This window comes from Solanum verrucosum, unplaced genomic scaffold (genome assembly GCF_900185275.1).
Source record: "Solanum verrucosum unplaced genomic scaffold, falcon-dt-bn FXZP01000262.1, whole genome shotgun sequence".
Taxonomy (NCBI): Eukaryota; Viridiplantae; Streptophyta; class Magnoliopsida; order Solanales; family Solanaceae; genus Solanum; species Solanum verrucosum.
Genome location: NW_026020366.1, coordinates 1462358 through 1488929, shown reverse-complemented (window position 1 = coordinate 1488929; position 26572 = coordinate 1462358). Strand labels below are relative to the sequence as shown.

At 33.8% G+C, this 26572-nt stretch overlaps 1 protein-coding gene across 4 annotated transcripts in view; it reads right to left on the bottom strand.

Moving 5' to 3' along the window:
- Positions 1-7198: 7198 nt before the first annotated feature.
- LOC125837875 (exocyst complex component SEC3A-like) overlaps positions 7199-26572 on the bottom strand; it is a 34304-nt gene continuing 14930 nt past the window's right edge. Inside the window, exons 9-25 of one of the 4 annotated variants that reach the window (XM_049516948.1) lie at positions 20490-20591; positions 20268-20405; positions 19574-19702; positions 19406-19486; positions 19251-19325; positions 12501-12674; positions 12247-12388; positions 12106-12170; positions 10984-11154; positions 10820-10899; positions 9900-9981; positions 9455-9552; positions 9265-9373; positions 9077-9145; positions 7599-7664; positions 7433-7525; positions 7199-7349 (exon numbers count right to left, since the gene is read on the bottom strand). In XM_049516948.1, the coding sequence (XP_049372905.1) occupies positions 7239-7349; positions 7433-7525; positions 7599-7664; positions 9077-9145; positions 9265-9373; positions 9455-9552; positions 9900-9981; positions 10820-10899; positions 10984-11154; positions 12106-12170; positions 12247-12388; positions 12501-12674; positions 19251-19325; positions 19406-19486; positions 19574-19702; positions 20268-20405; positions 20490-20591 (1785 nt within the window). In that variant the 3' untranslated portion in view covers positions 7199-7238. Of the gene's footprint in view, positions 7350-7432; positions 7526-7598; positions 7665-9076; positions 9165-9264; positions 9374-9454; positions 9553-9899; positions 9982-10819; positions 10900-10983; positions 11155-12105; positions 12171-12246; positions 12389-12500; positions 12675-19250; positions 19326-19405; positions 19487-19573; positions 19703-20267; positions 20406-20489; positions 20592-26572 lie in introns of those variants that run through there. The other 3 variants (XM_049516949.1, XM_049516950.1, XR_007443542.1) reach the window with 3 other exon arrangements.

Sequence of the window (26572 nt, the reverse complement as noted above, 5' to 3'; positions counted from 1 at the left end):
TATGCAACTCATATTATTCTCTCCCACAACTTTTCGTCACTTTTAACTCATGAAAATGTTAAGAAAAAATACAAGTGTGAATTGATGAATGATTGCTACAATTTTTTCACCAACTCTTTCATATGACATACCTCGAATTTCGTTTGAATTTCGAACTTAATCATTTTTTGCAAATAACACATGAGATTTTTTTAATAAGAAGAAGAGTAGAGAACTTAAAGAAATTATAGTTTAAAAGTGTGAGGAAACCCCTCTTTTTATAGTTACCAAATAGTAGTATGAATAGGTGTTAATTGTGCCTTATCTGAAAAGTCACAACCTTTCGAAAAAGTCATTGCTTATCGAAAAAGTCACAACCCTTTGAAAAAGATACAACTCATCAGAAAAGGCACAACCCTTTAGAAAAGTCACAACCCTTCGAAAACATCACAACCCTTCGGAAAAGTCACAACCCTTTGGAAAAGTCACAACTCAATGAAAAAGTCACAATCCTTTAATTTGAAAAGGTATCTACTTTCAATATAATAAAATTAATAAATAAAATAAATTGAGTATTTTTAATTGGGGATATTTTAGTAATTCAACATTCAAGTTTGGGAGTTCATGCTTTTAAGGTAGTACTAGTTTCACGGCACGTGTGTTGCACGTGTGTATTGTATATATTGTATACGATGTTGTAAAATAGAATTAAAATTACTAGATTAATGTTTTTAGTAAATAATTATAATTGAAAGAACATAGGACAAATTCTTTGAAATGATTAGTAGATATTGTCATAGAGTAACCTGTATTTTGAGATCAAAATACATTCAAAGTTTAAATGTGGGGAGAAAGTGACATTTCTTTAGTATTATTAATTTGACTTCAGTCAATTTTGTAAACAAATCTAACCGACAAAATTAAAGAAAAAATATCTATAAAAAAAATGTTATCAATAGTCTTTCCTCTTGAGGTTATGAACATAAATGATAGACACCATTTAAGTATAATTTTTCTCTTAAATATTCATACTTGAAATTTAGTATGTGCATGACACTAATAAGGATTACCATAAATATTTCAATATTTTATCTTTATATGTAATCTATCTTTTACTTAATATTAGTACTGAACTAATATTTGAGTAAGACTGTCATAGTGAGGTAATATATAAACAACATAACCTTTGGTGAAAAATATTTCATTTGTTTAAATTTCTACCTTATCTTTGTAGAATTGTAGTTTTCTCCTTTTTTTGCCGCATACATATCATATAGTCGTTGTCGAATGAGGGTATCTAATATCTTACAGAAGTTGTATCGTGATATAAAATTAATTGATGAATAAAATTTTAAGTGTTATTATAGAATCTTTAATTTGATTTACGATTATTTTATGATCAATCACTATTTTCTTATATATTTTTATATTGTGACATAACATTTTCTCAAATTAAAATGAACACAAAATAACAGAAAATTCATACTTAAAAAATTTCGTACTCATACTTAATATAAATATAAAAAAGAAAAAATATATGGAACAATACATAGCAAATGAAGAAGGAAGACGAAGATATTGTTCATGTTATATTCACTATAGTGTTCCATTTGATTGAAATATTTGCCACCAACACTTTACTTTCTCCGTTCATTTTTTCTTACATGTCTAATAAAAAAAATATTATCATGACTCTATTATCATATTATAAGTAAAAGTGAAAATCTATTTTTAAAATAGTGGATTGAACATCAAAACTAATAATTCAATAGACGATGTTGATGCCTGTTGTTTTCGCAAAATTAGAAAGGAACTCCTTTTTTGAGGGTAAAAGAATAAAAAATGAAAAAACAAATAAGAAATATCTTAGCCAAAATATCTGACTATTTTCATATTTACTATTATTGTCTTTCACACAATTTTTTGTCACTGTTAGCTCATGAAAATCAAAAGAAAAAGTACAAGTGTGAATTGATGAATGATTTGCTACAATTTCTTCACCAAATCTTTTTTATGTGGTACATCAAATTTCGTTGAATTTTGAACTTAATCAACTGTTGCAAATAACTCTTGAGATTTTTATAAGAAGAAGAAGACTGGAAACATTAAAAAATCGTAGTTTAAAAGTAAGAGGAAACCCCTCTATTTATAGCTAACAAATAGTAGTATGAATAGGTGCTAATTGTGCCTTATCAGAAAAGCTACAACCTTTCGAAAAGTCACTGCTCATCGGAAAAGTCACAACACTTTGGAAAAGTCATAACTCATCGGAAAAGGTACAACCCTTTGGAAAAGTCACAATCCTTTTGAAAAAATCACAACCCTTCGGAAAAGTCGCAACTCATTGAAAATGTCACAACCAATCAAAAAAGCCACAACTCTTTGGAAAAGTCACAACTTTTTGAAAAAAATCACAATTTTTAAATGTGAAAAGGTATATACTTTTAATATAATTAAATTAATAAATATAATAATTTGAGTATTTTTAATTGAACATTTGAAGAGAACAACTACATTTTATATTTTCACATATGTTGTAAGTTTTTTTTATAAAAAACTCGAAACATTTTAAAATAATATATTTTAAAGTTATAAGATCTTGTTAACTTGATAATACATTTGTGACATATATAATACTTTAACTTAAATGCAAATACATACCAAAATATAAATATATATTTGCATTAATGAAAATATTTATCTCATAAAATTAAATTTTAAATAAATAATAAAAATTAAACTAATACAAACTTCAACTGACGTTATTACAAGTCATATAAACTTTTCTTCGTCTAAAATACTGAAATATTAAGAAATAGTAAATCAGTAAAACAAAAGGACAATGTTTATATAGTAATAACTATTTTGAAGCAAACTTCATGAGAGTTTAAATCACATAAGTAGCATTGATAAATAAAGTCATTCTTTTGTTTTGAGCATCAAAAACAAATCGTGACAATTCTCTAAATTTTGGAAAAGATATTCAGAAGCATATAAGTACATCTCAATAGAAATTGTTGACAAAAACAAATGAATTTAGACTAAATCATATTAACTTCATATATTGAAACATTACATAGTAATGTATATATTAAGCAAAAAAAATAATTATTATATTATCAAAATTATTTTCCTCAAGTACTCGAGGTTATGGAATATAACCACTTAGGATAGAACGACTTACTTCATCAGAATAGTGGTATCTCATATTCTGCTAAACTTTGAACTCACTCAACAACAATAAATCACACAAAAAAATTTTAAAATCCAAGAAGAAGATTAGAAGATTAAAAAATTTGTGGTTGAAAAATGAGAGGAAGTTCCTCTATTTATAGTCAACAAAGGGTAGTATGAACAAATGTTTTTTGTGTCTTATCTGAAAAGTCATGACCTTTTCGAGAAGTCACAACCCTTTGGAAAAGTCACAACTTATTGTAAAAGTCACAACTCTTTGGAAAAGTCACAACTCATCGAAAAATCACAACCCTTCGAAAAAAGTCACAACTTATCGAAAAAGTCACAACTCATTGAAAAATCACAACCCTTGAAAAAAAGTCACAACTTATCGAAAAAGTCACAACTCATCGAAAAATCACAACCCTTGGAAAAACGTCACAACTTATCAAAAAGGTCACAACTAATCAAAAAAGTCGCAACCTAAGTTAGAGATATTATAGTAATTTAACATTCAAGTTAGGAGTTCATGCTTTTAAGGTAACTAATTTTTACGCACGTGATTATCAAATCATGCACTACACTATTTTTAAAAATAATGTGAATATTATTTAATAAAAATATTAACTAAACAATTATAAAATGAATGATAAAGTATAAGTTCCTATGAATAGTGGATGTAAATTTTCTTATGATTACTAATGAAAGATAGTCACTCTTAAAATCTCTTAGTTACACCTCTTAAATATATTTTCTCCTCCATCTCCCATAGTGCATTACTTAGTTATTATTATATTGTTGGAGTTCTTATTTTTAATATAATATAATATAAATAAATATTGATATAAAATATAGAAGATTTGTTAAATTGGATGTTTTTAGTTGGAGTACTATATATTAATTTAACATTCATGTGAGGGAGTGTTCTAATTTCACTAAACTTTGAGATTGTCAACGTCTATAAATCAACTTTGAGTTTTTAAGAAGAGAAGAGTTAAAAACATTAAAAAATCATAGTTCAAAAATGTGAGAAAACCCCTCCATTTATAGTTAACAAAGTGTTGTATGAGCATGTGCATATTTTTTCTTCTCATAAAAATCACAACCCTTCAGAAAGGTCACAACTCATCGAAAAATTCACAACTCTTTGGAAAAGTCATAACCATTCATTGTGAAATGGTGTCTTCTTTTAATATAATATAATATAAATAAATATAATATAAAATATAGAAGATATACTAAATTGGGTGTTTTAAACAGAAGAAGAACAATGAAAAACTTTTTTAAAAAGTGTAGTTTAAAAAATTGAGGAAACCCCTCATTTTATAGCCAACAAAGGGTAGTGTATGAAAAAGTCATAACCATTCGAAAAGGTCACGACTCATCGAAAAAGTCATAACTCTTCGGAAAAGTCACAATCCTTCGGAAAAGTCAAAACCCTATAGAAAAGTCGCAACCCTTCGAAAATGTCACAACTCATCCGAAAAGTTATAACTCTCTAGAAATGTCACAACCCTTCAATGTGAAAAGGTGTATGACCTTAATATAATATAATATACATAAATAAATATAATAAAATATACAATATAGAAGATATACTAAATTTGGTGTTTTAAGTTGGGGGTATTATAATAATTTAACATTTAAGTTAGGTAGTTTATTCTTTTAAGGTAGTATATAGAATAGATAGATAAAAAAGATAGATATAGATTTGTCTAATTTTAATTTGATATTAAATTTTAAAAAATAAAGAAAACTTTAATTCAAGGATATGTAGAATATATAAAAATGTCTTTTAACTTTGTGGTGTTAAAGATGTGCCCCCACCCCCAAGAAAAATAACATTTTATATTAAACTGAATAAAAACTAAAGTACAACAAATAACTTGGAAACAGAGGAGTACTTATTCAATCTAGTTTGAACTCTTCCAATATGTTTTTGATCAAATCTCTTTTCTACAACAACTTGAGATTTTTCACAAATTGAACACCAAGTTGTAGTTTGTGCAACATAAAATCATTGAACTTCTTGTCAAGTAGAAGATGTTGCGAAAGTATATTTATGACTACGAAAATGAGGACATATTAATTATCTAGATAGTCTTCTCTTTTGAAGTTGAGTTATTTCATTCTCCTTGTTGCATCAATTTTTGTTGATCTCTCTATTTTACCCACAAAAATATTGTAATTGCATAATTGAACAACTCTCACAATCTTCCTTGTTTTAAGAAGAATAATAGATAACTTACAAAATTTGTAGTTTAAAAGTTTGAGAAAACCCCTCTATTTATAGACAACAAAGGCTAGTATGAAAAGGAGTTTATCGTGACTTATCAGATAAGTCACAACCCTTAAAAAAATCACAACTTTTCAGAGATTTGATAACTCTATGAAAAAAAGTCACAACCCGTCAATGTGAAAAGGTGTCGGCTTTTAATATAATATAGAGTAAATAAATATAATATAAAATATAGAATATATAATATATTGAGTGTTTTAAGTTGGGGGTATTATAGTAATTTAACATTAAAGTTTGAGAGTTCATGTTTTTAAGGTAGTATATAAAAAAAGTCACAATCCTTCGAAAAAGTCACTACCCATCAATGTGCAAAGGTGTCAGCTTTTAATATAATATAGAGTAAATAAATATAATATAAAATATAGAATATATAATATATTGAGTGTTTTAAGTTGGGGGTATTATAGTAATTTAACATTAAAGTTATATATATATACACTTGATACTACCAAGGTATATATATAACCTAATGGTATCAAGGAGTAACTGAGTAGTATTTTTCACTGAATCAATTTTTAATACCATCAGAGTATACATATATTCTCAAATGATATCAAAGAGTAAATTAGTAGTTTTTTCACTGAAGTGACTTTTTCTTCCTTGATGTCACTACAGTATATATGTACTCGATGGTATCGAATATCGAATGACTATTAAAGCTAAAGTTGTGTCATAAATAATAAATATAAAATAACATTAAAATGATAATTAATGAAATAAAATATATTATTCAAGTAAAAATTCCTTTCTAAAACACAAAGCCCACTATAAAGAAATCATTTTAGTGTATATTGAATGAAGAGTATATTTTAGGTTTAGCAAACATAAAAATCATATTAGCGTTTTATAGCTACAATTTGTCTATTTGCACTCATAGAAAACTATATTGCTATGAAGCATCAAATTTATATAAAATCACAGGCAGTATTTGACTATATAAAATCGCAGGCATCTGATTTGTATAAATCGTGGCGATTTGTATAAATTAGGTGTTTGTGTATATGAAAATTGCGTTTGTATATTTATATGTTCTTTGTTTTTGTATATCTGCATAAAATTTGAATTCGGATTAAATTGAATCGAGTTAAAACAATTGTATTTGTATATCAAATCTCTTTTTGCTTTATACAAACACAAATTATACATTGCATTTTGTATAATTTGTGTTTGTATAAAGCGAGAAAGAGAAAGGCAAAAGAAAATTGAGCAGAGGAATATTTATATTTGTATAGTTATAAGTGTATAGGACGTAGAAATATGCATACGTATTTGTAAAACATTTCTCTCTCGATTTATACAAACACAAATACAATCTATACATTTGTTTTTGTATAAAGTGAGAGGCCAAAGAGAGTGGCGAGCGAGTTTCAAGAGAGAGAGGCAAATGTCAAAGTATTTTTTACGAATTAGAATTAAATGAAACTGTAATTATAGCATTTATTTTGAATTAATAGTTTGTTAAATTGTTGATACTTGTTTTCGATATTTAATGGAATTCTTCATTACTTTATATTTCTTTTAAAAATAGTTTGGAAATAATGAAAAGGATAATTTATTTGCTTAAGAGTATGATAATAGTTTTGGCTATTCTTTTTTTTTTAATGTAAAATAAAACATGAGAATATTTTTTGTAAACTAATTACTATTATTTGAAAGCATCCGAATATGTTTTTTAATCCTAAATAGCTGAAAAGATGAATCCTGAGTTAATGAAAGAGAAATGATGATGAAAAAAGAATATTATGCGAAGAAAAAGAATCAAAACTAGAGCGAGCTTCTGCCTTGTTTACATGGATGCCAAAAGCCCCCGCATTTCTGAGATGGAAGGGATGCTCTCCGTCGGGTAAACCTTATTTATAAGTTGGACAAAACTCTCATACTTCTCCAGGAACTCCTTCTGCAAATTTATCATAAAATCAAACACAAATACTACAATGGTGCTCACAGATGCAGCAACACGAAAAAATTAGACCAATATACCTTGCATTTATCCCATAGAGAAGGCAACAACTCCTCCGACGCTAAGTTCTTCTGCAATCTCTTATACATTGTGCTGATCGACTTATCCACCTGTTAAACCAAAATTTATCATTCTCTTTAACAAACAAACCCAAATCCAGTACATCAATTCATTGACTTGACTTACCCCAGATAAACTGTATTTCACCACCTTCCTAAGATCCGCTTTTGACAATCCAATCTGGAATGGAATCTAATAAAGATGCCACACTTCATTAGCACAAGATGATAACGAAATATAGGGGTGTTTGGGTAACAAACAAGGTATTCTAGTCCTGAAACTAGTAATGCAAGGATTAGGGAGGTGGGAATTATTTTTTATTTAGTGGTTCGTTCATTGTATTAAATATTCGATATATAATGTATAACTTAAACTTGTGTTTGGTGTAAAACTGTACAAAATTTTGTTTACAATAACATCCTTGGACTTTTGTAGGGCTATTGAATTCTTATAACTCAATACAAATAGCAGCCAAACTATACTGGTATTATTTATACGAAACTAAAATAGCAACCAAACTTTATACAAATCAATACTGATTTGTATACCTGGATTATTTACCTCAATACTGACAACCAGATGTCCTAAAAGGCTAAGTCATAGTCAATTGGGTTTAACCTAAAAGTTTGATGCACAACTAAGGAACAAAAAGGATGCAACATCGAGCCACTTGGTTCTAATAAAGAGGCTAAAGTAATGGTAAAAATCATAAACGTTGTTTATTGGTCATTACTTCAAGCCTATATGTACTCCCAAGACAGGCGGCAGCGGAACTCAAAACCTTAAACAAGGAACAAGTCTAACTGGAACATTTGGCATCAGATCATCTTCTATAAGATATACTGAGTATCCTCTGTACTGTCATTAAGGCACTCATATATACCTTTGCCATTTATTCCTTCTGTGCTTGAACTGAACTTTCACATCAATCAAATGATAGATATAGCCATTTTTTTCATTTGATTAGTACTGATAGACTTATTCTTATCTGATCCAAGTTTTTCGTCTTTTCGGTAGTTTTTATTTTAAGCAATTGTAACAGAGATATTTTAAATAGTAGGACATCAGTCGTTTTATATCAAATTTAAACAATAGAGATTGTTCTGAGACACCAGTTGCATCCAGCTTCAAAGTTAGTAAGAGAGAATTGCATGACACAATTAAAAAGAACTATTGAACTACAAGGTTCAACCTGTCTTCCCACCAAAATGGAAAAGAGAGAAAAAGACCAAAAAAGAAGACATGGAATTTTAAACCGATAATGAATGTGGTTGCATCATTTCTCACATGCAATTCATCACAAATGTTCAAATGTCCAAGCAAAAATAATATTTTCAATCCAGAGTTTTATTTTGGTCATATATTCTTTCAGTTGCTGTACGGAGAAGTTCAACAGAAGTAAAATTAATCAAATAAAGATTTAAGACTACACAATTTTCCTTAATTTTGATAGAAATCGTGTACTGGCACAAATTAGCAAGTTATCTAGTATCAGAGCATTGTCAAGACACCATCCTCGTACAAGGCAAATTAAGATACTCTGAAGTGATGGGCAGTCTGCAAATATCAATAGCCTGAGGAGTTCAAAAGAAAAAGGAACTAACCTCTTCTGGTGTAATCGTGTACATCAAATCCTCGATTCTTCTAGCAAATTGAAAGAGTCGCTCAAATTGCTGGGAGAAAGCACAGGTTCTAAGGTATCTCATCAGAGAGAGTAAATAAAGTAATAACACTGCAAAAGCATAGTAAGGAAATATTACACAACCATGAAGCATGAAATAGGATAACTTACATAGTAGATAATTGTGTTGATGTGGCGTGTGCAAGCCTGTTCATAAGATTCACTTGCTTGGTGATAGAATTTTGCTAAGGTTGGCACGACATTAGCCAGGTCATATAGACTGCACAACTGTTTCAATCAGCACTAGAAGCAGATTTTGTGGTACAATAAATATATTTCTGAACCCAAAAGTGAACAATACCTATTTTGAAATGATGCATAGTTTTCTAAAAGCATGATATCTTGATATTTCAGGTCTGTTTGAGCAATTTTGTCCAAAGTAACAAACATTATAGTGACCTGCCAAATAATTAACAATCGAGCCACAAAATACAACATACATAAGGCAACAAATATAACTAACCACCACAAATTAAGAAATTAAACTCACTGCACCTTGAAAGAAAAAAGAGTTCTGCAAGTATTTCCCAATTCACACTCAGCTTACTTTTATTTTCTATTATTGGATATTTAAACAGTATAAGTCACTGCATTACCTATCACAATACTCCCATCAGGAAAAAAATGGTAAAACAAGAGAACCAGTAACACATATTATGTCATTCTAACATTTTCAACTGTTCATTTCACAGCTTAATGGTCATTGTAATGCATTAAGAAAACAAGTGCAAGACAGAAGCACTCACAAACTTTGTGTATGCCTGATCAACCAAATCCCTTGATTGTCCTTGAATGTACTGCTCCATACGGGTTGCAAGGGTGGCAAATCTAGATGAAAAATCATACTCCCAATGAAATGATTGACAAGTTAGGCCGAAATAAATACTTGAAAGCATTCTGAGACAAAATAAGTACAAATTCTGATTTTGAGGCTGAATTACTGAAAGGCTTACTGCCTGTAGTTGTAAATAAGGTTATTCAAAGAGTCGTTGAAGGGATTTTACAAGGCTCAGACCTATAATAAGCTCACAGCATAAAAGCAATAATGAAGCTAATCAACTGTAACAAAGAGGTAACAGCGACAAGGCAGAAACCCACATTTCATAAATACTAAGGAAAATTTCAGGCACTATTCAATTGGGGGACATAAAATATAAAATGGTATACTCTTGCTCCTATGTGATAAAGAGAAATCAGCAGAAAATAATAGAAATAACACAGGCAGGCAAACTTTCATTCAAATTTGGAGGAACTATTTGCGTGTATACATAAAAGAGCCGTAGAAAATCAATCAACTTTTCATTTCCATACTGGGGAGGGGAAGAAATAATATCCTCATGAAAGAACTTTCACATTATACCATTCATAGTGAGACTAATCTCCCAATGAAGTAAATACGGGAAAAGGGTTATAATGTAGCATACTAGCATATCTAAACCTGTTGCACTAATTAGATTACACTCAAAATGGGAGGACAGATAAAAGTAGAAAGCTCTTAGTTTAGCGGCTGAAGTTTAATTTGACAATCTCGACTTACTTCCATTAACAATAACTATGCACTTCCAACTCTATCTAAATACAAACATAATTTGAACCATTATGACAGTAAATCTAATCCAAAGAACTATGGAAGTAAACAAAAAACATAACATGAAACTCAGTTTACCTCGGTATGAATGATAAAACTCCCAACTGTCTAACATTTCGCTCATTTCTTTCAATTTGATGGCATGTCTCCTCCACAAACTGCAAAGTTCAGGGAAAACTGAGAAAATTTCATCCCTTTTGAACTGCAAAATATAGATGGCTATGAGGGATACAGTAGCTCACACGGCTGAACTGCATTGAAATTCTTGATTCCAAGTCATCAAGCAAGATACGCACAAATCCTGCTGTATCAGCCTTCTGATCAGGAATATAACGCTCCGTGATTCCATGCATTGATATGCAGCACATAGGATCAATTTTGCCTGCCCAATCCACCACAGCAAAGAAGTCTTCCTGAAGCACATAAACAGGTAAAGATAATATTATCAGTGATATTCTTTTTATAGTTTTGTTTCGTCAGAAAAATATGAAAGATCTTTAGTTAAGTGAAACAACAATCCAATCAACAACTATGCCCATGAAAAAGAACCACGCTATTGTGGCAATCATAAATTCCAAACCACAATGTATGAGAAAATGAGAGAGGGGGCAGAAAAAAAATGAGTATCAAAAGAACATATAAAACTTGACAAAATAGTCCAGTGCTAATTCCTCATGATAAGGACAAAAAATTATGTTAAACAATGCAACAAAAAGATCAGCGGACTTGGTTTACTCAAGGGCCTGCTTCTCTGTGGCACATAAGGAAGCAGTGGTACAACATAGAGGTCCAAAGTCCATCTGCTAAGATCAGGTACAATGGCATTGACACAAGAAAAGAAAAAAAATGTCAAGCAGTCTGCTTGATGAAGCAAAATAGATATTCTTGTTCCTATTTACAAAAATAATTTTCAAATTCTACAGGACAACTAAGGTAGTAGCATGGAATTGATAGTAACATAAGCTATAGTCCACCAGATAAATTATCAACACCACAGTGATTTGAAGATACAGATATCATAGAATGCATATCCAATGAATAATAAATGAACTAAACACAGACAAGACTCTGATGTAGTCTTGTATTCAGCATCCATATTAAGTGAAACTTGAGAGGTCTTCCTCACTCTATTAACCTGACCTATTGTGTCATCTCTTTTCTGTTTCAATAGCACTGATGTTTGAGTATACAAAGAATCGGATAAAGTGTACATTAAGCGTCTCAAAAATCAAACAAATTATGCACTAAGGAATGTCCTCTTTGCACCAAACAGGAAAAATCAAACAAGAAAGAATAATCGGCACTTAACAAAAACTTTTGTTATTAGAAAACAAGACTATTGTAAGGGAAAACTGTAACATTACTTGGATTCCATCAAGCAAATCATGTAGTGATTCATTTAGTGCCTCTAGATCTGCAGAATTCTGTCCTGCAAAATAGCAAGATGGTGGTCCTTGATAAATTCCAAGCAGGACAAGGCAAGAGCAGAAACCAGGAAAAATTACCAGATTTATTGTCATTCTCATCTATATCCATGATGTCTAAATCATCATTCATATCATCTCCAGCTTTGTTTCCATTGGCAACACCTTCTGGTGGAAGCAGTGTTGGAACTTCAAAGCACATAAAGTGTGCAAAGAAAGAACTCTGGGATTTGGAAATTTAGAAAAAAAAAACTGATGATACACGTTGGGTAGAGAAAGCAACATAGACATTCATACGCATATATACCAGGAAAAAAAAGAAACTAGAAGAAAACCTCATCGACAAGGAGTGGGATAAATATTGTGAGCATTTTAGCATATGCCTCAGAGGCTGCAGACGTGTCTGCATTATTCACGCTCTGATTCAAACCTGTCAAACCTTCAAACCACACAATAGGATTTTTGGATGCCTTTGTACTGGAACGAAGCTCATTTGCAAACTCACGAGCCTGGAAAGAATAGCAAACATAAGCATTGTTAGAATAGTAATAGGTATATACAATTCTACTTAGAATATGACTAGTAATAGTAATAGTAATAGGAATAGTATATAGTGTCCTAATTAGAATAGGATTGTATTGTAGTGTCCTAATTAGAATAGGATTGTATTGTAGTGTCCTAGTTGGAAAAGGAGTCTATTGTAGTGTCCATAAATATAGTCAGTAATAATGTAGAGACAACAATTCAATAATAGCTTTTTCCAATATTTCTCACATGGTATCAGAGTTTCTACGATCTTGGTAGAAAATCAAAGAGCTTCCATAGCTAGCGGGTGGCTATTACTAGTATATGCTGCCCATCTGGTCAATGATTATGTTAGCAAAAGTTGGGTCACCGTGTATCTTTTTAGTGACTACTTTTTCATATTTAATTTATGTAGCACCATGCCATATTTTCGATGACTACGTTCTTATATCTAATTTGTGTAGCACCGTGCCATCTTTCCGATGACTACTTTTTCATATATGATTAGCATAGCACCGTGTCATCCTTCCGATGACTACTTTTTCATATTTACTTTGTGTAGCACTGTGTCATCTTCTGGTGACTACCTTTTTTTGCATATCTGATTTGTGTAGCACCGTGCATCTCTCCGGTTTACGTTTCATATTTAATTTGCGTAGTACTGTCGATTTTTCTGAACTACTTTCTCATATCTGAGTCGCATAGCATCGTGTGTCTTTTTCAGTTACTCATCACATTTGATTTGCATAGTTCCATTCGTCTTTCCGGTGACTCCTCAAATCTGATTTGCGTAGGGTTGTGCCATCATTCTGACCCTACCCATATAATTTCTCTTTTTCAGTAGGGTCTTACCATCATTCTGACCCTACCCATATTATTTCTCTTTTTCAATAGGGTCGTGCCATCAATTCGAACTTTCCTATGTAATTTCCATTTTCTAGTAGGGTCATGCCATCATTTCGACCCTACCCATATAATTTTATTTCTTAGATTGTGACAACTTTTAGCCATCAAATCTAATACTCTGGTGTATGAACATATTTCAGCCAATTTTTCGGTGACTTTCTTGTTTAATATCGACTCATCTATTGATTTCAACACTATCCATATACTTTATACTAGATTTTGAGCACTTTCTGGCGACCGTTGCATTGTGAAGAAGTCTATATAGAGCAACCACCTAATTTTGTTGCTCAGGAGGAGTTTAGTAGCCTTGTATGTCAATTGTGTAAGTCATTCTATGGTCTGAAACAGTCTGCAAGTTTGGTTTGGGAAGTTCAACACTGTAATTTATCACTCTTTGTTTTATCAGCATTATGCATCAAATCCTGTATTTTATGAGAAGACTAAGCAAATTAATTGTTGACTGTCAATATTGTCAAGTCGAGTGATCAACTTGCAGATATTTCATCAAACTCCTCATCGGTCCTCGTATTAATTACATTTGTAACAAGCTAGATACATATGATTTGTATGCACTAGCTTGAGGGGGAGTGTTAGAATAGTAATAGGTATATACAATCCTACTTAGAATAGGATTAGTTGTAAGTTTTGGTACCAAAATTGTACAATCTTATTCATCCATAGAGATACATATTTATAGTATAGAAAACTGACTAGCTAGCTATCAGATCCCTTGATTCTGGCAAATTTGAGAATCAAGGGATGATTTTATTGATCTAATATCCTAACCTATTGAATAGCAAATCAGATATGATTTTATAAGATCAATTTAAATCCTACAAAATCATATATGATCACACTTAGATATTTACAAATCAACACTCCCCCTCAAGTTGGCATGTAAATATTTGTCATGCCTAACTTGCTTACAAGAATTTAAAACTTTTTGTTTAAACAAGCCTTTTGTGAAAATATCCGCAATTTGCTAATTGTTGTGACGAAAGGCATGCACATGTTTCCTTCTTCAATCTTCTCTTTTATGAAGTGCATGTCCACTTCAACATGCTTTGTTTTGTCATGTTGAGGAGGATTGTGAGCAATACTTATGGCGGCTTTGCTGTCATAGTACAACTTCATTGGTAACACAAACAACTTTTTTAGTTCTTCCATCATCTTCTTGAGCCAAATCATTTCACAGATCCCATGGGCCATAGATCGGTATGCAGCTTCAGCACTGCTTGAGCTACTACATTCTGCTTTTTACTCCTCCAAGTCACGAGATTTCTCCAGATAAAAGTACAATATCCTGATGTAGAGCTCCTATCAAAAGTAGAACCTGCCCAATCTGCATCTGTAAAGCTTTTAATGCCTCTATCTTGACCTTTTCTGAAAAATAATCCTTTCCCTGGTGAACTTTTCAGATATCTAAGAATCATGTAGACCGCTTCTTGGTGCTCTTCTTTCAGAGAGTGCATAAATTGACACACTAAGCTTACAGCAAAAGCTATATCAGGTCGAGTGTGTGATAAGTAGATCAACTTCCCCACTAGTCTCTGATATTGACTTTGGTCAACTGAATTTCCTTCTTTGTTTCCAAATTTTATATTCGAAACAATAGGTGTTTCAGCTGGACAACAACTACTCATGTCTGTCTCTTTCAGAAGATCTAGTACATACTTCCTTTGTGACACCATAATGCCTTCTTTTGATCTTGCTACTTCCATGCCAAGAAAATATTTCAAATGTCCTAAATCTTTGATCTCGAATTCCGATGCCAACTGTGTCTTTAAATTCTTCATTTCGGGCAAGTCATCTCCTGTAAGTATAATATCGTCAGCATACACTTTCCCTCAAGAGAGTGTCGAATGAACATGGTGTGATCTGCTTGCCCTTGAGTGTACCCTATTTTACAAACTGAGTAAATCTCTCAAACCAAGCTCCTGGAGATTGTTTGAGCCCGTAGAGAGATTTCTTTAGCTTACACACTCTAGTTCCATATCTTCAAAACCCGGAGGAGGATCCATGTAGACTTTTTCTTCGAGTTTTCCATTCAAGAATGCATTCTTCACATTTAATTGTTGAAGGGGCCAATCAAGATTAACATCAATGGTCAGAAGAACCCTGACTGAATTCAACTTGGCAACTGGAGCGAATGTCTCAAGATAGTCAATTCCATAGGTTTGAGTGAACCCTTTTGCTACCAAACGTGCCTTATACCTCTCCAAGGACCCATCTGATTTAAATTTGATGGTAAACACCCACTTGCAACCCATTGCAACCCACTATTTTCTTTTCACGTGATAGTTCCACCATTTCCCAGGTTTCATTTCTCTTAAGAGCATTCATCTCCTCTAGAATTGCCTCTTTCCACTGGGGACATTCAAAGTATCTTGCACATTTCTCGGTATCTCCATTCCAGATAATTGAGAAAGAAAAGTTGTATAGGAAGGAGACAAGTTTCTATATGACACAAAATTTGGCATGGGATGGTTTGTGACTTTTCTTACTCATTTACGTTTGGCAATTGGAAGATCAAGGTCTAAAATAACAAAGAGAAAATCAGAATTAGATTCTGGAGAATTACCTTGTATATCAATAAGATCTTGCGGAGTGGACTTTTGGTTCTGATGAGCGTCCTTAATCTCTTTTTCTTGATTCCAGTTTCTTCTCATGTAAACCTGCAATTCCTTTGTTTGTTCCATGTCCTTGTCATTAATTGCATCATGAAAAGACTCTACTGTCTCAGTTTCCTTATTTTCATTATATAAGTTGGGATCTCTTACCTTATCAAGGTTGTTACTACCAAAAGTACTATTTCCCGTATCCATCATAAAAGGTAGATCCTTTTGTTTCTCGCATGTGAGGTCGCGAGAATCCTTACTATCCATTGAATCTTCACTATGTTTCTCCCCCTGAAGATTAGTTCCAAATAATAATTGAGATTCAAAAAAGGTGACATCCATTGTGACAATAACCTCTCTAGTATTTGGGTCATAACACTTGTATCCCTTTTGACTAGGGGCATAGCCAACAAAAATACTTTTTTTAGCACGTGGATCAAGTTTACTCCTATTATGATCATGAACATGAACATGAACAAATACACTACATCCAAAGATTCTCAAAGGTAGATCAGTGGTCAATCTAGAAGTAGGGAAGTATGTCTTGAACATACTAAAAGGGGTTTTAAAATCTAGAACACAGGAAGGCATCCTATTAAAAAGATAAGTGGATGTCAAAAGAGCTTCTCCCCAAAGAAATTTAAGGACTCCACTTGTGAATATTAAGGCTCTAGTTACCTTCATAAGATGCCTATTTTTTCTCTCAGCTACTCCATTTTGTTGGGGTGTATTAGGACATGAACTTTGGTGCACTATTCCCTTGGAAGTGAAAAAATTGCCTAGATGGTCATTAAAATACTCTCCCATTATCACTCCAAAATATTTGAATCTTCTCATGAAATTGTGTCTCAACCATAACATAAAAAGCCTCAAACATATGTTTTACTTCACTTTTGTCTTTCAATAAGTACACCCAAGTTGGTCTAGTGTGATCATCTATGAAACTCACAAACCACCTTTTTCCATTTACATTTGCTACCCAAGAAGGTCCCCAAACATCGCTATGGATTAACTTAATGTGTTTTGTGGCACTGTATTTTTGGGAGTAGAAGAATCAGATTTACTGGTTTGGAGAACTTGGAGAAATTTGTGCAACAGCTCTACTTGTTCCTTAGTGAAAGGTTGCGTTTCTAGAGAAGATTGTAGCTCTGGTTCTTTGCTGGTACACTGAAGGGTCTGACCATCGTTGTCTGCCATTTTTTTGTTCCAGCTAGGCAGTTTCCTATTGATATTCCAACAAGTTTCACAATTGTGCCCATATTTTTTGCAAAAATCACACCACGGCTTCATTGTTGTCTCTTGTCAAAATTGTTAATAGAACTCTCGGCTTCTATTGATGTCGTTGGCTTCTATTTTCTTGACAGCAGTGTTGTTTTAGTTACAAGAATAACCTTGCTCTGATACCATGTAAGTTTTGGTACCAAAATTGTACAACTTATTCATCCATAGAGATACAAATTTATAGTATAGAAAACTAAACTAACTAGCAATCAAATCCCTTGATTCTGGCAGATTTGAGAATCAAGGGGGATTTTATTGATCTAATATCCTAACCTATTCAATAGCATATTAGATATGATTTTATAAGATCAATTTAAATCCTACAAAATCATATATGATCATACTTAGATATTTACAAATCAACATAGCACTTGAACTTCCTATATTTTTGGAGCCAAAAATATCAATCCCGAACGACATATTGTGAATTTGAAAGGATCCGATCGCCAGAAAATTGTCCAGAATCATGAAAAAATGTATATGGTCAGCCTCGGAATTTAGAGGTGATCCCACTGGAAAAAAGAAATTGCTTAAAAAATTGTTTTTGAAAAACACAGGCAAAATTTTTTTATTCGGACAACAATTTAGGTCACCGAAAAATTGCACAGTGACGGCTGATTTAATTTTCTCACCATGGCTCTGATACCATGTGAGAGATATTAGAGAAGAATATGATTGAATTGTTGTGTCTACATTTTACACTGAGACCCTATTCATAGATACTACATTGGACTCCTTTTCCAATAGGATTCCTATTCTAAGTAGGATTGTATATACTTATTCCTATTCTAACGAATACAACTTGTAATGGTCCTAGAACAGACAGGGAAAATATGAGAAAACCTTTTTCATATGTGAATTAAGATTTACTCCTACAGAGGTTCGAGCTAAAAGTGAAACAAGGTTTTAGAGCACACTATAAAGTCTTATTCCTATGCATGAATCAAATAAAATGCAAATCTTTGCTTTAGGTTTCACTAGACAATTAACCCTATGCTAAGTCTTGATTTCAGCACCCTATATGGAGTAAGTTTCAGGAATTTACTCAATCACTTTTGATAGTAAGAGTTATGTGGTCCAATTATCTTTAGTTCCTTCAGCGAATTTTCTAGCATAAAAGGCATTACCAAATTTATTTACACTTGAACTACAAGTTGCTTGGCAGCAAAGAACTCTTGCTCTTGAAAAGGACTCTCACACTCCTAGATCATGAAGGAATGTCTTTGAACTGACAATGTTGTGGTACCCTTGTTCTTCTTTCTATAATTTCTCAATTCCCTTACATCTGTTTTCCATTCTTCTTCTTTCCAATGCTGCTACTCCACTTTAACACCTTTGTTGCCTTTCCTCTCTCTGTGTGTCTCCACAGCTACCCTTTCTCTACAGCTTGTTATTGTTCCAACAGAACAGCTTGCTCTCTGAATTCTTTCTGAGATGCTACTGCAATGATCTTAATGATTTTGCCAGCTAAACGTCCCAACAAAATGTGCTTCTTAAAGTAGACAAATTCATCTTAAAAGAAGGTTCAACCAGCAATTCTTTGATGGGAAAGCTGCTATAGACAAACAGGTGATACATGCCTTTGAGAGTTTGGAGATGAAGAAAACAGATGTCTACCAGCTTAAAAGTGCAAATAACGGCCAGTGAACTTAATAGGCATTTAAGTAACCTACTCAACAGAAAGAAGCAAAAGAAGAAATAAAAGCACAATAAGAGAATTAAAAGACAAATTAATAAAGATAATAGCTTTCTGACCTCCCGGCGCAAAAGCAAGTTGAGGGAGGTACAATAAGCTTTTCTTAAAGGGCCCAAGCAATTCTTGTCAAGACTCTGCAAATGCAAAGGATTGAGAGAAAGACACCAGGAAGTATAAAACAATGCTAAAATTCGACAAGTTGAATCAATCTGACCTTCAAATGCTGCAACAGACGAGCATATGTCCTGCACTTGTATCGGAGATCAGCATGGTCAGGCCTTTTCAATTGCCCACGCTGTTTAATTTATATTATCAGCAGTCTTCAAATAACTATTTTTGGAAAACTCATGACAATTAGTTCAAGTAAAACTGATCTACATACCTGAGAAAAATAACTCTTATCACTCATCATAAAATCCACCAAACTGGAAAAATAGTTTCTCAAGAATTCAGATGCTCTTCGAACAAACGTCGTTTTCAACTTGTCAACTTCTGCTCGTTTTTCTTTCACCTGTAAGAGATTCAGGGATTTCACAGCTAAAAGTTGCTGCATCTTTTACAAGTAATGTACTAATTTTGATATAAGTAACTTTTTGTGTTCAAATGTAGAGATGGCCCAATGCGGCAACGCCTATCCGACGAGTGCTAGAATAGCAAAGACAGGACAACTTGGTTTCACTTCATTCAGTAAACAAGCAAAAAATTTAAAGATAGGACAGTTTGATTTCTACTTTTTCTTGTCCAGTTTCAGTATAGAACATTGGCCCATAAAAAACTTGCAGGAACTTGAATCCAGTACTATCTAGATGCTATGACCGTGTATTTTGCAATAACTCAATCATTCTTATACCAGGCCAGGTCCAACTGTGGATTTCCCAATAATTCAAAACAATTTATTTACTCAAATCACTTCATAGGAACCAGTCATCCAAGTCCTGAATGGGCAAATTTGTACTTAATTTAACATATGCATGCATAGCTACATTAACCTTATCTGTGTACTTTATATGCTGAAGCACAATAACAAAAATGAAGCAAAAAGAAAAGGACAGAAACGAATAAGCAAGTGAACATACAGCTCTCATGTTTGAGTAGCTAGGATCCAATTTAGGTGATTCAAGACCATGTAGAGCATTAGTTAGCCACTCACATGCCTCAATGTTCTGAGGCATTCTTGCCTCTTCAAATGAACCACTTGTTAAACACGCTGCATACTACAAAACCAAGAATGAATATGTGAAGAAAATTAATTTATTAGATGTCACCACGACCTAGCTCCAAGAAAGATAGAGAAACACCTCAGAAGGGATACGTAGTCTTTCAAGAAGCCTATCAAGTTCCTCAATCAATGCCTTGTTGTTTACTGACTGCATTTCCAGCTTGTTGTTGCGGGTTTCTATCTGCATATTGTGAAAGAACCAGTATAGCATTAGCAAAAGAGGTCTACATTCAAATAGTACTTACTTCCTCCATCCCAATTATGTTGTACCGTTTGACTTGGCACAAAGTCCAAGAAAAAAAGGAAGACTTCTGAATGTGGTCTAAAGCTGTTGAAATTTGCTTTCAGTTACTGCAGCAAGTTTTTAGCATAATAAGTTAGTTAGATTTAGGATGAATTTGAATTTTAAATTTCTATTAGGTTGTTTTAGTTGTTGAGATTATTTAGCGTTTTGAATTTTTGTTATGCAGATTTTCTGTTGATTATATTTTCAAATTGGCTATTTAAGCTCTCCTATGCTTAAAAATTATTGAAAGTTTCAACCCTTTTTTGTTGTACCATCTTTTCAAAAAGTGCCAACAGTGGTATATAGTCTCACTGATCTTATGGAATATGTGAGTTCTTAGAAAGAGCTATTTTCAACCCATTTTTAACCCGTCGAGGCTATTTTCAACGCATTTTCTTTTTTTTTTTTTAGATAAGGGTAAACTTTGTATTCACACATAAAATTCATCATTCAATGAATGATGAATTAGAAACTTACAACCCACAGAGTGGTGGGCACACCCCCATTTGGGTACATTTACAAGTTTCCTATGATATCTACCAAATCTACTGCCTCCCCTACGAACTCTTGTTTACACCAAAAAAATAGCAGGCATATACACTTCATCCTAATCTTCAGTATGTTGACTCTCTGATCTTCAAAGCACCTATCATTCCTTTCTCTCCATAAGGTCCACCATATACAAGCTCATATTGTCTTCCACCAATCTTCATATCTCTCTCTGTTGCCAATTCCTGACCATTGATTCATCAACTCCAGGGTTGTCTTGGGCATCACCGAGCTAACTCCAAAAATGCACAAGAAATTGTTCCATAGGCTTGTGGCACTGTTGCAATGCATAAACAAATGACTATTGACTTATGTTTTCCACTCACACATAAAACATCTAGAACATACTTGCCATCCTCTTTTCTGCAGTGCCTCATGTGTGAGGCGGGCTTTTCTGCACACTAGCCATGAGAAACAAGTCACCTTTGGTGGACTTCTAGCTTCCAAGATTTCCTTCCAAGGCCCTGTGTCTGTTGCTCTCTGATTGGAATCGATATTCCAGTAACATGACTTGACTATGAAGTGGCCTTTGCTATGTAATTTCCAGATTGGCTTCTCTGGGCTCATAAAAATACCAGGGCAAGTGTTTAATGTTCCCAGAAGGCTTGCTACTTGTCTGATTTCCCAGCCATTTATTGCTCTCCTGAAGAGTAGGTTGCATCCTTGTTGGCTCCACACCTGAGAGATAGTATCATTTTTCTGCAAGCTCAAAAAGTATAATTGGGGGAATAAGTTTCTCAAGCTGTTCTCCCCTACCCAAACTTCATTTCAGAACGCATTTTTCAGACCATTACCACCACCAATGGAGATGTTGTGGATAAAGTAAGGCCAAAGTCTCCTGATTCTTTTCCAGACACTACAACCAAATGTGCTCATGACTTCTTCAGCTATCTAGTAGCTAAGTAAGCCATACTTTCCTGCTATGTACCTTCTCCATAAGGCCCCATCTTCTGTGCAGAATCTCCATAACCACTTTTGTAGGAGACAATTGTTCTGTTTGCAGAGGTTCCTCAGTCCAAGACCCCCTTGTTCTCTGCTAAGGGTAAGAATATCCCATTTCACCATATTGTAGAATGTAGCCTCTCTTCTGCTTATTCCCTTTCCATAGGAAGGATCTTCTCAATAAATTGATTCTTTTTTATATGCTTTTAGGATTAGGAATAGGAAATAGGCTCATCATGTATGTAAAGATGGATCCTGGGCCTAACTCAACCTCAAAAGCTAGCTTATTAAGGGAGGATTGTCCAAGTCCATATAATGAGACCAAATTCCCATCCCTTTTCCGATGTGGGAATTTTTAACACTCCCCCGCACGCCCAGACCTCGTTAACTGGAGCGTGGACTCTATAATATGGGGGCCCAACATCGATGAACAAAGAAATTAGGATGAGCCTGGCTCTGATACCATGTAAAGATGGATCTTGGGCTTAACTCAACCTCAAAAGCTAGCTTATGAAGGGAGGATTGTCCAAGTCCATATAAGGAGACCAAATTCCCATCCTTTTTCTGATGTAGGAATTCTTAACAATGTATGTAGGAAGACCATCAAGCACTGCTTTAGTAAGTGTAAGTCTGCCGAGGGATAAATACTTACTCTTCCACCTTGATAAAAAAAATTCACATCTTTGTAGCACCTCACTCCATACCTCCAACTCTTTATTTTTAGCACCTATGGCATACCCAAGTATTTAGTTGGTAGTGATCCAATGTGGAAGACCAAGTTTTGTGCTAAGCATTGGAAATTCTCAACCTAATTGATAGGGAAAAGTAGACATGAAGACCAGAAATACCTTCAAAAATAGTTAGAATTTCCCTTAGATGTCTAATCTACAACACCTCTGCTTCACAGAATATGAGGGCATCATCTGCATAAACCAGATGAGTAATTTCCAATTGGTTTTCCCTGCCTGATTGAGCACTAAAATCTTTTATCCAACCATTAGTTTTTGCTATCTTAAGCATATGATTCAGCCCTCTCATTGCAAGTAGGAATAGAAATGGGGACATAGGATCTCCTTGTTTAAGACCTCTATGTGACTAGAAGAAACCCTCGGTATTCCCATTGATAATGAGAGAGAATTTGATACTTGAAATGCAAAATCTTATACCAGTTGCCAAATCTCATTTCCTTTAGAATTTTTAGGAGGAAATTCCAATTAACATGGTCATAGGCCTTCTCAATGTCTAGCTTGCACAAGATGCCTAATTTCTTTTGTTTTACTTTAGAATTTACCAACTCATTGGCCAACAAAGCTGCATCCATTATTTGTCTTCCTTTCAAAAATGTCATTTGGTGTTCATCCACCAATCTACATATTGTTTTTTTTTTTTGATAATGGTAACTTTTTCTTCTATTTATCCACAGGTATACTACATTAAAGTAGCCCCCCTTCCAAAAGTATTACAAACTAGACTGACTCCATCTGTGCTTTTTGTCACAAATAGTCTAAAACATCAAAAAGTTCTTCTGCCTGTACTAAGACTTTATGTTAACACCAAAAATAATAAAGAGCTATACAATTCGTTTTGAAATTCTGCACATTGTTCTTCTTGCCCTCAAACATCTTTGATTCCTTTCTTTCCACATTGTCCACCATATACAAGCTGGGACAATCCTCCATCTCTCCTCCTTAATTGTAGTATTGCCAATATTGATCCAACAATTTAGGAGTTGTACTATGTTTCTTGGTTTCACCCAAGTGATCTTTCTAAGGCTGCTGAATATTCTCCATAATTGATCTGTCCATTTGCAATGCAAAAAGAGATGGTTAACTATCTCTGCCTGTTCCTCACACAAATAGCATCTTGAGCATAGTTGGAACTTCCTCTTCTTTATATTCTCTTGTGTCAGCACTGCTTCCTTTGCTAGTAACCATGTGAAACAGTTTACTTTGTATGGGATTTTAGGTCTCCATATCATCCGCCATGGACATAGCTCCATCCTATCATTTGAATTTGATTGATTAAGGTCTTTGTAAGCTGACTTGACACTGAAAACCCTTTTGCTACCAATCTTCCACACAACCTTGTCTTCTTCCTTAGTCAAATTGCTAAATTGTGCCATTGTATCATGGAAGGCCACTATGTTCCCCATCTCCCAATCATTTAGATTCCTCCTAAGATGTAAGTTACATCCCTGTCCTGTCCACATGTCAGCCACAGTTGCATTTTGTTGAAGGCTTAGTGTATATAAGTCTGGGAATAATTGGTTTCAGGGTTCTTTGGGCTATCCATCTGTCCTCCCAAAATGACACCTTCATTCCATTACCCACCTAGAATCTGATTCTAGAAAGAAACAAAGGCCAAAGATTTCTTATTGATCTCCAGATACCACATCCATATGGTGTAGTTACCATCTTTGTCATCCACTTATCAATTTAGATATGATTTTGTATACCACTCCTATTAAATTGATTGGTCTGAATCTTTCAACTCCATTGCGCCAAGCTTCTTTGGAATTAATGCTATGAAAGTGGCATTGAAGGACTTCTCTAAAACACTCCATTGATGGAAATTTTGAATGGTCCGCATCAGCTCCTCTTTTAGTATCCAGCATATTTTGAAGAAAGCCATAGTAAATCCATGAGGTCCAGGTGCCTTATCTCCATCACACTGCTTGATGATCTATAGCACCTCTGTCTCTATAAATGGTCTTTGGAGCCACTCATTTTCTTCCACACAGATTGTAAGACATCCTTCTAGGTTAAAAGGTCTCCATAGTTCAGATTGTGAGTAAAAATTGGAAAAGAACTCTATTATTGCCTCTTTGATTTCTTTGGGTTCCTGTACCTCCTCACCTCTTACCATGATTTTGTCGATAGTATTGTATCTCCTATGAATTGTAGGCATTCTTCGGAAAAATCTAGTGTTTTTATCTCCTTGCTTCAACCAAAGGGTTCTAGACTTTTGCCTCCAGTTAGCTTCTTCTTCTTTAGCCAGAACTTCTAGCTCCACTAGTATTGTAACCCTTATTGTCACTTCATCAACAAAAAAAAAAAACGTATCCTCTTGAATTTTGTCAAGCTCAAAAAGTTCCTCCAGGAGATTGTTTTTCCTGTTGGCTAGGTAAGCAAAAAGTCTTCTTAGTCCATTCTTTTAGCTTTTTCTTTGGCATTTTGAGCTTGGCCCCTAATTTGTAATCAAGGCACGCATCAACAACAAAGCTACTTCACCAGTCCTGTACCATATCCTTAAATCCCTCCACCTTGAGCCACCAATTTTCGAATTTGAAATAAGGTTGTCTCTGTTCCCAGTGTTCACATTCAAGAATTATAGGACATTGATCAGAAGCTACTCTTGGAAGAATTCTCAGTCTGATGCTTTTGAAGTTCTCCTCCCATTCCATAGAATACAAAAAACTGTCCAACCTAGCAGCAGTTTGGTGATTAATCCCCCTAAAACAAGTGTAACTCCTACCCATCGAAGTTGGATCTTTAAGTTCTAGCTCCTCTATCCAACTGGAGAATTCAAGCATATGTTAGTGAGTCTGTTGCATCCACTTCTCTCTACCATATGTCTAAACAAAGTCCCCCCCCCCCTCCCCCTCGTAACCAAGTGATCATCACATATTGACTTCATAGCTTCTACTTCTTCCAATAAAGAACCAGCAAAAAGAGTTAAGAACTGACTCGAATCTAGAAGTGATCGAGAAGTTGCCTTCCTCAACCTTTGATCCCTTCCACACTTTGTTGTCCCACATAATTAGTATACCCCCTTTGCTTCCATCCGCTTCTATAAATCCACATTGCATCCATCTAGACGACCACAGTTGATATGCCACTTCCTCTACACTCTTATTAATTCTTGTTTCCTGAAGGCAGATTACATATGCTTACTATTTGTTTAAACACGTCTTAACAAGAGCTTTATTAGTCGAGTTGGTAAGACCTCTCACGTTCCATGACAGAATTTTGATCTTCATCTATATGTTAAGCTGAGAGTCTTCCCCCTTCTTCTTACCCCTTCTACCTCCTTGTTCAGGCTTGACCATAAGTTTTTCAACTCATTTTTGCCTATGCCTCAACTCTAAGGTGTCACATTTGCTTTCCTCATCTCCTTGTTGTCCAGTGCAACTTTTCTCTCGTCAATTCTCACGAGGAGAGACAAAGTTTTAGATTTGAAACCCTCAAAAGCTACTCCATAAGTATTGCTTGAATCTAGAATGTGGGAATTCACCCAGCTTGATGCCTCTGTTTCAACTGTTTCAAGATCTGCTGAGTTCTGAATTGCCACTGGTTCTGCCTCAAAAATCTGTTGTACTTGTATGTCTGTTCCATCCTTCTCAGTCTGATTCAGATTCTGCGATTTATTTTCAGTAGTTTGTGTCG